Source organism: Camelina sativa, chromosome 14 (assembly GCF_000633955.1).
Source record: "Camelina sativa cultivar DH55 chromosome 14, Cs, whole genome shotgun sequence".
Classification (NCBI taxonomy): domain Eukaryota; kingdom Viridiplantae; phylum Streptophyta; class Magnoliopsida; order Brassicales; family Brassicaceae; genus Camelina; species Camelina sativa.
In genome coordinates, this window is record NC_025698.1 from 13,665,042 (window position 1) to 13,675,957 (window position 10,916).

The window sequence follows — 10,916 nt, forward strand, 5'->3', positions numbered from 1 at the left end:
CGAGGGCCACCCTATTCAGGTTGTGAGCTCCTGGCATGAGAAACTACCAAAAAGTTATTTCTCAGGCAACTGGACGCTTTCAAAGGTCAGTCACTTGATCCAGCTCTGTTCATTTTTGAAGAAATAAGACTTGTATGCATAGTTAGTTTAGTTACACTGCATAGTAATGTTATTTTTTAGTTGATAGACAGAAGGGTAGGCATTAAAAGAACCAAATCGAGTCTTAATGCATTATTTAGTCCTTCCTCTGCTTCTGCTAAACTAGGAACTTGCAAATTTGCAGAGAGGGGCATGGGAAAGTGGAGCTAGCGCATTGTCACTGCAATTATGTCCATCGATAGCTCTCAACTCTAGACGTCATGATATATACTACGGGAGGATTAACCTCAATGAAAGGAATATTATGTTTTTCTTGAAGTATAGCTTTATGAATTGGTAATTTTTAGGACCTTTACAAATTAACATAAAGCTTGCTATCACTTTAATTCACCACAGATCGTACAAAACGAAAACAATCTCTTGATGCAGATGTTGACCTAGTGCCTTCCAAGGAGGGAATAATGATGATTTGATCTGAAGTGATGGTTGTGAAATTTGGAACATAAGTCAAAGATATTTAAACACCACCGCAATATGTCATAGATTATACATTACATCAAAAGCAAAAGATGATAACAAAAGAGGGCCTCATCACCTAGAGAATGTACCTCAACAAGCATGGTGTCATAGGTAGTCGCGTAAAGATGTTTAGGATCCCTCTTGTACAGGTGGAACACCCTATCCTTTGAGGTTAACTCGTAAGTATAGACAAGCAAAACGTCACCAGAGCTTGTAACAACAGCAATGCTTTGGTTAGATGAGATGATCTTATATTTGTTGATTCTTTCCATTTCATCCCTACTCAGAGGTGGCTGCCACATTGGAAAACTATGCTTCTCAGACACATCAATGAAACCATCGTGCCGTGGAGACAAAATCGTTCGTAACTTTTCCCAAAAGTTTGAATTCTTTGAGCTTGTCAAAATCCCTCGAAGTGATAATGCCCCAGCGGATGCGCTTGCGATGCTCGCTTCCACATCAGACCCTGATCTCCGCCGAGTAATACCTGTAGAGAGCATCGACCAATCAAGCATCGACGTCAATCTTTTGTCTCCCGCTCCAGCTGCATTCCTCGACACCACGCACTCAATAAAACCAAGCAACGTCTTAGCAGTCACAAGCTCTCCCTCAACGAATTCCACCACGCCAAACATTCCAGCTACACACTCACCAACACCCACTGCTCCTTCGCACGATGATTGGCAGACCGAGATTATAGCGTATATCGCGGACGGAATTATGCCAAAAGACAAGTGGGAATCACGGCGCCTTCGAGTTAAAAGTGCACACTACACAATGTTGGACGGCAGTTTGTTTCGTTGGGATGCCAATGGCGCTCTTCTCATCTGCGTTAACACGAAGGACATCAATGACATCATGCGAGAATTTCACGAAGGCGCTGGCAGAAACCACTCTGGAGGTCGTTCTCTAGCACTTCGAATCCGCTGTAACGGACATTTTTGGCCAACCATGGTCGCTGATTGCACCTCCTTTGCAGCCAAGTGCGAAAAGTGTCAGCGTCACGCACCATTCATCCACTCTCCGACAGAGCTTCTGCAAACAACATCCCCACCTTACCCTTTCATGCGATGGGCGATGGATATCGTCGGTTCGTTAACTCCGTCAAATCAAAAGAAGTATCTCCTTATAATGACGGACTACTTTACCAAGTGGGTTGAAGCAGAATCGTATGCCTCGCTCGAAGCTAATGAAGTCCAGAACTTTGTTTGGAAAAATATCATCTGCAGGCATGGGCTCCCATACGAGATCGTTTGCGACAACGGCCCCCAATTCATCTCGCTTCAGTTCGAAGGATTCTGCGCTGGCTGGCGGATACGTCTTAGCAAGTCAACCCCAAGATACCCGCAGGGCAATGGACAAGCAGAGGAAACCAACAAGACAATCCTCGCTGGAATTAAAAAACGACTCGACGCAAAGAAAGGTCTATGGGCTAACGAACTCGACGGCGTCCTATGGTCTCATCGGACTTCCCCGCGCACATCTACTGGACGAACACCATTCTCTCTCGCCTACGGCATGGAGGCACTCGCGTCGGCCGAAGTAGGAATCCCCACGCTTCGACGTTCCATGCTCGTTCATAATCCCGACTTGAACAACCAAATGCTATGTGACAGACTTCTGTTCGTTGAGGAAGAACGCGACCAAGCTCTACTCCGCATCCATAACTACCAACAAGCTGCCGCAAAATTCTACAACAAGAAAGTAAAGTCTCGCCACTTTGCCGAGGGCGACCTCGTCCTCCGCAAAGTCTACGAGAATACGAAGGAGAAGAACGCTGGAAAACTCGATGCGCATTGGGAGGGTCCGTACTTAATCTCCAAGATCGTCAAACCCGGTGTCTACCAGCTACTCGAGATGAATGGCACCCCAGTCCCAAGATCGTGGAATTCCGCCAACCTGAAGCGCTATTATCATTAGTAAAAGTAAAAAATGTAATCCGAACTACGAATGGTTTGATCCCTCTCGAGGGTACGTAGGCAGCCTTTTTAAGAGGTTCAACTATAAATTAAATATATATATTTATACAAGTTTTACACTAAAACGCTTTTGAGCAATCTATCGACTCTCATTTTGACGCCCTGGCCAGGCGCGCAGCTCTAAAACGCGCTCCGCATGGGTGCAGTGGTGAAATAATCCACGTCCTTACTTCGGTAGGACATTGTAAGCCGAGCCCAGACTCGCACAGCTAGTAGGAACCGGAGTGAGTAAGCCGAGACCTCGAATCGCACACCCACAATTCCTGCAGCACCCACAGGATAAGCCGGTCACGCGTACCGCACCAAAACTAGTACGACAAGTCCGTCTTGTCTACTCAAACGTTTCGGGGAAGAACATATCCAGGGTAAGCCAGGAGACGTCCTGCACTGCAAAATATGCCCTGTAATAAATCAAAACGTTGCAACTCTATTGTACGCAGTAATCAAACTTTGTGCGATCATTCAGAATCAACCTCGAGATAAAAAAATCGGAAATAATCGACATTCGCTTAGTGGGAAGTAAATAACCAAGTTTGTAAAGCAAAAGCGNAAGAACGCTGGAAAACTCGATGCGCATTGGGAGGGTCCGTACTTAATCTCCAAGATCGTCAAACCCGGTGTCTACCAGCTACTTGAAATGAATGGCACCCCAGTCCCAAGATCGTGGAATTCCGCCAACCTGAAGCGCTATTATCATTAGTAAAAGTAAAAAATGTAATCCGAACTACGAATGGTTTGATCCCTCTCGAGGGTACGTAGGCAGCCTTTTTAAGAGGTTCAACTATAAATTAAATATATATATTTATACAAGTTTTACACTAAAACGCTTTTGAGCAATCTATCGACTCTCATTTTGACGCCCTGGCCAGGCGCGCAGCTCTAAAACGCGCTCCGCATGGGTGCAGTGGTGAAATAATCCACGTCCTTACTTCGGTAGGACATTGTAAGCCGAGCCCAGACTCGCACAGCTAGTAGGAACCGGAGTGAGTAAGCCGAGACCTCGAATCGCACACCCACAATTCCTGCAGCACCCACAGGATAAGCCGGTCACGCGTACCGCACCAAAACTAGTACGACAAGTCCGTCTTGTCTACTCAAACGTTTCGGGGAAGAACATATCCAGGGTAAGCCAGGAGACGTCCTGCACTGCAAAATATGCCCTGTAATAAATCAAAACGTTGCAACTCTATTGTACGCAGTAATCAAACTTTGTGCGATCATTCAGAATCAACCTCGAGATAAAAAAATCGGAAATAATCGACATTCGCTTAGTGGGAAGTAAATAACCAAGTTTGTAAAGCAAAAGCGAAATGGGTGCAACTATCCGAAAATGAAACGCAAAAGCAATCAACAGTCGAGTTCACAATAACAGAAGACAAATCCAAAAGCAATAACAACAAGTAATAAAGACGAGGACATATCACTCGTTTGCAGCATCGTCGCCACCTCCATCAGCAAATTCCGGGAATGGCTCAAGATCACCATCGACGAGCGGAGGCACTACAACTCGGTTCACTTTCGTCCGGAACTCCTCCTCACTAGCGGCAAGGCGCGACATCCTATCTTCGGGAATAGCAATGCCCCTCTTGATCAATGTCTCAAGACACTGTCTAGTCCCCGTCACTTGGCTAAGAAGGAGCAAGTCGGACTGTTTCTCGCGTGACGCAATCATGTGCCTCCTCAGGCGGTCAATACGCTCGCAATGCTTCCCGATCACAACAGCAGCCTTAGCATGCTCCCGCTCCCCACGCTCGTCCCTCACCTTCCTGAGTCGCTCTGACTCGGTAGTCAGCTTCCGTTGCGATTGCTTGAGGAGTGCTGCATTCTCTTTGCTCGATCGTTCAGCTTGAACAAACGCATCCTGAGCGAGTGAGGCCTCCCTCCTAGCAAAACGTACCTTATCCTTGTAATCTCCAGCAAGCCGATTCATCCAGCTCAACGCCTAAGGGATCAAAAATATATATATAAGAGTCCGCTTACGACCAACTAAAACCCACATCAAAAGGTTATCCGCTAAGAGATTGACTTCTAACCTGAAACTGTCGACGAACAGCTTCCTCGTACGTAGTTGGACAGGCCAGATCGCCAGGGGTAGGAAGCGGGACGAAATCACCATGAATCTTGCTGGCGAGGTCCGCGCAAGCTTTCGAATTGCCGGTGAATGCTTGGTTTTTCACGTCGTAGTGAAAGGAGAAAGAGTGATCAATCCCCACATGACCATCCTCCGTGTGATGCGGACGCCTAGAACTTCCTCCAGCATCACTTCGAGGACTCGAGCGTGACGTTCTCTTCCGGGAACGATCACCACCACCAGCTGCTGGAGCACTCCTACGAGACACCGAAAAAGGCATCTTTGCAGCACGAGTCGCCGCGACCTCGGCGGAACGAGACCTACGACTAGGCTCGCCCACAGGAACGGGCAACTCGCCATCCTCGCCATCCACAGCAACAATCTCCACGCCGGTGTCGGCGTTCGGTGCAACAACGTCCGTCGCAACAGCTGGCGCATCCTCGGCATCGAACAAATCAGCATAACACGGCATCGGACAGTCTCCCATTTGCAATCCGGTTCGCGAACCTATAAAAAAAAAAAAGTCTTAGACACGAAAGCGCAAAAGTCTAGAGGACGAAGAAAAGCCAGCGAAACCTACAAGTCTTGAGATGAGAAATAACGTCCGGCCACCACAAAGTCTTACACGAGATAAAGGAAGCAGCCTTGTCAACAGTCACCAGGTCGCACGCAGCCGATAATGACGACTTTTGTCCTGCGAAAGTAGAACATATAATCAGAAAATAAAGTCAAGAAAAACAAAATGATAAGAACCCAACCCAGCCACGGCTACCGGGGGCGAAGTTCCAACTAGGAGGGCAGATCGTGTAGGGATCCTCGACCGAAACATCGTTTATTTTTACGTAGAAGAATCGTCTCCGCCAATCGTGAATATGGCTCTTCTGGCCGCTCACAATCGTCAGACCAGCTGCACAGCAAGCACAACATAACCCTGAACTGTCGTGCGTAAATCGAGTGAGCAGCTCGAAGAGGTCAGCACTCATCTCGATGTCCATATACTTGCCCATTATTGTAAGCCCAACTGCATCCAGTAACTCGTTAGAAATTCCGGGATGGGAAACCAAAGGCCGCAGTCGGTAAAATAGTCAACGTAAACGCAAAGGTAACCTACTGGGTAATCCCATGGGCGTTCATCAACGTTCGGTAGCGTGACCTGGAGATCGTCAGGCGTTCCGAAGAGGCCAGTAACGCGGGCTATATACCTCTCGTCGCAAAGGGAACTTCCAGTATCGCGGGGGATGCGTTCTCTCGTACGATTTATGCGGCGCCTTGGAACTCTGTTACCTACAGACAAGCCAGCAACGAGAGATCTAGGAGCACGTTCCGAGCAAGTACGTTCTTCGCGAGCGAGCACCTTCTCACAACACTGACTCGAAGGAATGGGAACCAAGCTAAGGGCCCGAGTATCCGTAGGGAACATCACTTCAAGCTCCCGAACATCTTCTTCCGTCAAATCCGCGAGATCAGACACAACACCTCCCCCTTTAGATGGGTCCCACCAAGAAGGATTGTCCGCTCCAGTTTCGTCGAGGCCACTCTCAAACGCGCGATACTGATCGTCCCCAAGCTCCTCTGGAACATCCCCAAAGGCATCACCTCCAGGAACCATAGCACAGGACCTTGCAAAAAACAACCAAACTACCGATCAGTATGGGAGCAAAGACATTGAGAGCGCAATAGAATCCGGATAGAACGAGCACAACCAAACGAACTGCGTACTGCGTACCGTGCACTACGTACTACGTCCTGCATACTGCGTACCGCGCACTGTGTACAACGTACCACGTACCAAGTCCCGCGCACTGTGTACTACGTACCACGTACCAAGTCCCGCGTACTGCATACCATGTACTGCGTACTGCATACTGCGTACCGTGCACTGCGTAATGCGCACTGCACCCTGCGTCCCGCGTACCGCGTACCATGTACCACGTAATGCATACCATGTACTGCGTACCATGTACTGCGTACTGCATACTGCCTACCGTGCACTGCGCACTGCGTACTGTGCACTGCACCCTGCGTACCGCGTACCATGTACTGCGTACCGTGCACTGCGCACTACGTACTGCGCACTGCGTGTACTACGTGCCATGTACCGCGCACTCCGCACCACGACCCGCGTACTGCGCACCACGTACTACATATCGATTATTGCGCGGCATGTACACCATCTCGCCTATCGAACACATGTGCGAGCTCGCCGTTTCATCTCGCGAGTTTCAACCTCGCCACTACCGTACGAAACCCATCGCCCAAGAATCACCTCTTCACCACTTCGCCCAAGAATCCAGCACGCCTCACGGTCCTGGTCCGGATGACGACACACCGCGTCACGGCAGGCGGGACCAGGACGCCTAACGGTCCCGGTCCGGATGACGGGGCACGCAAGACGACAGGCGGGACCAGGACGCCTAACGGTCCCGGTCCGGACGACGATGCACAGCATGACGGCAGGCGGGACCAGGACGCCTAACGGTCCTGTTCCGGTTGACGACGCACGACATGACGACGGGCGGGACCAGGACGCCTAACGGTCCTGGTCCGGACGATGAGCACGGTGGCGCGCCGGGGCGAGATACAATCGGTGGATTCGGCCAGATCTGGCTGGCCGGGGGGCGGTTGTCCGTCAAGGAGCGCGTGGAGCTCGACCGGCGGACCGACAAGGAGCGCGCGGAGCCCAGATCCGGAGCTCAACCGGCGGACCGAACCAAACTCATCAACAGCCGCCGGTCGCAGCACGCCTGGTCCCGCCTGCCGTCACTTTTCCCCAAATCTCCTTGTACGACCAGACTCATCAACAGCCGGCGCGAAAAAGAACCGGCGGCGAGGCCTAAAAAGAACCGACGGTGCAGGCGGCGCGATCTGAAAGGAGCAGGCGGCGAGATCGGGAAAGAACAGGCGGCGAGATCGGGAAAGAACAGGCGGCGAGATCGAAAAAGAACAGGCGGCGAGATCGGGAAAGAACAGGCGGCAAGATCGAAAACGAACCGGCGGCGAGACCATGGCCTTGCATGCCGCGCGACAGCCGGCGATATCTAAAAGGAACCGGCGGCGAGACCATGGCCTTACATGCCGAGGTCGGAAGAGCAAAGAAAAAGAGAAGAAAAAGAGAAGAAGAGGAGAAGAAGAAGAGAATTTACCTTTTGGAAGAGAAGAAGGAGATAAGTTGTGAAGAAAGTCAATGAGACATATTTATAGGGGGGGGACCAGCGCGTTGACCAAGGTCAAAACAAAAACCCTAATTTTTGAGCTGTCTCCACTTCCCGCGCCTCGAAAAACGTGCGCAATGCACTATTCATCCCGGAATCTCCCGGATGCCTCGAAAAACGTGCACAATGCACTATTCATCCTAGAATCTCCCGGATGCCTCGAAAAACGTGCGCAATGCACTATTCATCCCGGAATCTCCCGGATGCCTCGAAAAACGCGTGCAATGCGCTATTCATCCAGGAGCCTTCCAGGAGGCCTCCAAACTCTTAAAACCTTTTGTTCCTTCTGCAAGACGGACCTAGCGACACATAATTGTACCCGACGGGCTCATGCAAGCCATCGCACATTGGACTAGGGGGGGACCATTGTTGGATATGGGCTTTGCCCCCCCCCCCAACATTTATAAGGCCCAAACAGGAGATTCTCAGAAGATTTTGGGCCAAAAGTCTTGGAGCATGCCCAACAGACCGCAGGGGCAAAATCGTCATTTTACCAGGAGACAGAATAAACCCTAGGTCAAGGTCCCACTATAAATACCTGATGTCACTGTCATGTCAGGGGATCCACTTTTTGGGCAATTAGAGAGAGAAGAGCTGTATTTTTCGTATTAACTGCGCTTTACTCTTTAATTGTCATTTTCCGTAAACCATACCTCAAATTCTACGTTAATAAAAGGACCAGCTCCGATTTATTCCTACTTAGACCCGTATTATTTATATTGTCGATTTCATACATCAACACTTTGAGGTTAACTCGTAAGTATAGACAAGCAAAACGTCACCAGAGCTTGTAACAACAACAATGCTTTGGTTAGATGAGATGATCTTATATTTGTTGATTCTTTCCATTTCATCCCTACTCAGAGGTGGCTCCCACATTGGAAACGTATGCTTCTCGGACACATCAATGAAACCATCGTGCCGTCGAGACAAATCCAAGCGTCGAATGAAATCACGGGTGGCAAAGATGTAAAGATCGTAACCTTTAAGGAGCATATCTTTTACGCCTCGTAAATCCCTGAGAACACCGTCCCGTGTTGAAATCTCGCGGTAATGATAATCCCCTTTCTTGCAAAACGCTATGTAATTGCTCATTTCGAATCGCCACAAGACAATGTAGTCTCCTCCTTTCTTGTCCTCGACCCACAAACGACCTCTCACATCTTCGGCAGTAGAAAGACCCGTTCGAGATAAAGTACGGAATGATACATGTCTTTTCTTGAGACATGATCACACGACATACATGTACACACGACAACCATCCTTTTCTTGAGACAACATCAGCAACGGAGGGCCTTTGCAGACTCACGATCCGGACAACTTAAATGTCGTTTCAGCGTACATCTCTCCATTATCAGGATGGATACTACTATCTCGTCTTTTAAAAGTTTTATTTGATTAAAAACCGTAGAACTGAATTAATATTGGGGATAATTATACATCTCTTTGTTTTATCTTTATCGTTTATTAGCTGCATCCCCTAGATAAATTATGCATCATGTATGACATTTGTCTCTAGTCTCCCACTAAGCAAAGGATCGAGCATACATAGACGCCACATAATCTATTCAAATCCTCTACTAGACTAGTAGCTAGCACGTACCCATTTGAATGATCAAAATATTATTGGGGTATAGTGGAGTTAGAAGACACTTTGTTGAATGCACTACGAGTCCTTCCTATACTTGATATTGAGAACATACTACATCAACAAGCCTGAACTCATATGTTCCCCATGCTTTCTCCAGAATGTGTTTTATTTTCGCTTGTCTCTTGCCCGATCGATGTGGGGATGGATCTTACGTACAACTTCAAGATGAGGCAGTTATCTTTGGATCTTAAGAAAAGTAGACAGTATTGCGACGACATTTCGTTCATGACTGCATACTTTTTTTATTGACAATGCGATGCTTAGGCTTCTTAGCGAGACATAATCGATTCTGTTTCCACATAATTAATTACAACTAATTCAATAAAGCTAGTTGAAGTTCATATCGCTGAATTTTGTTGCTTGGCTTTAATAATATTTCCGCATTTTATATTAGCTTGATAATGTAAATTTCTGCAATAGAGAGGAAAAAAAAGAAAGAAAAGAAGCTGATTCAATTTCAACTGTCTTAAAAACTGTGCTAAGATCGTGTTACTAGAAGAAGACTAGAACCAAACGGTTTGTCATTTGAAAACTGTTTAAAGGAGCTTTTTGGTTAGGTGAACAAAAAACGGCACTCATTGCAACTACCAAGAGATAAAACGACAAGGTGCTTGTGTGTATGGCGGAATTAAAATTGAAGCCATCCGGGTGTTCTCCAGCATTTTTGTATTTGTGTAAAATTTGCCTAATTGCTCTGTGTGCTGCCGCGTCTGTGTCGCCGAGATTCTTCTTCTTCAACCTTTGAAAAACCCTAAAAGATAAGCGCCAACTGCGGAGGCACCCCGTATTTTCTACCTTGACAATTCCGTCGGACGAATCTAGAATCCAGCAATGGCGGCTCCGGCTGCTGCGACAGCGAGGGCACAGACGCTATCTCTCCTCGCCGCTGCCAATAACCATGGCGATTTGGCTGTGAAGCTCTCGTCTCTCAGGCAGGTTAAGGAGATTTTGCTGTCATTGGAGCCGTCTTCGTCTGCTGAGATATTCCCCTATCTCGCAGAACTCCACTTATCCCGTGAAATTCTAGTTCGCAAATCCCTTATCGAGTGAGTCCCTTTGCAATTTCTACGATTCTTATCTTGTTGAATACTTCCTTCTGCTGATATTTTCCCTTGCTCTGCACACGAACTTGTAGAAGAATTTTTATGTACTTTGTTGCGTGTTTAGGGTTCTTCTGGATTTTTCCCAATCTGGAAAAGTGTTTGATATTTCCAATCGTAGCTGTTGTGTTGTAGAAATTTTGCTTACGATTTCTCTAGTCGGCATGATTGTTTTGTTTTTTGGTGCGATAGATTTGAAACTTCCTCAGCAATATTGTGGTTATTAGTCGTCCATTTCTGTTTTAGTACTTAGGCATAGTTGAATTATCGCAAGTTTGTGTTAAA

At 47.7% G+C, this 10,916-nt stretch overlaps 2 protein-coding genes across 2 annotated transcripts in view; both read left to right on the forward strand.

The window, feature by feature from the left end:
- LOC104741363 overlaps positions 1-10,916 on the forward strand; it is a 49,406-nt gene that overhangs the window by 31,946 nt on the left and 6,544 nt on the right. The gene's annotated exons all lie outside the window — the stretch shown is intronic.
- LOC104743561 overlaps positions 10,182-10,916 on the forward strand; it is a 17,718-nt gene continuing 16,983 nt past the window's right edge. The window contains 1 exon segment of the mRNA XM_019235853.1: positions 10,182-10,577. Within this exon segment, the coding sequence (XP_019091398.1) occupies positions 10,363-10,577 (215 nt within the window). The 5' untranslated portion in view covers positions 10,182-10,362.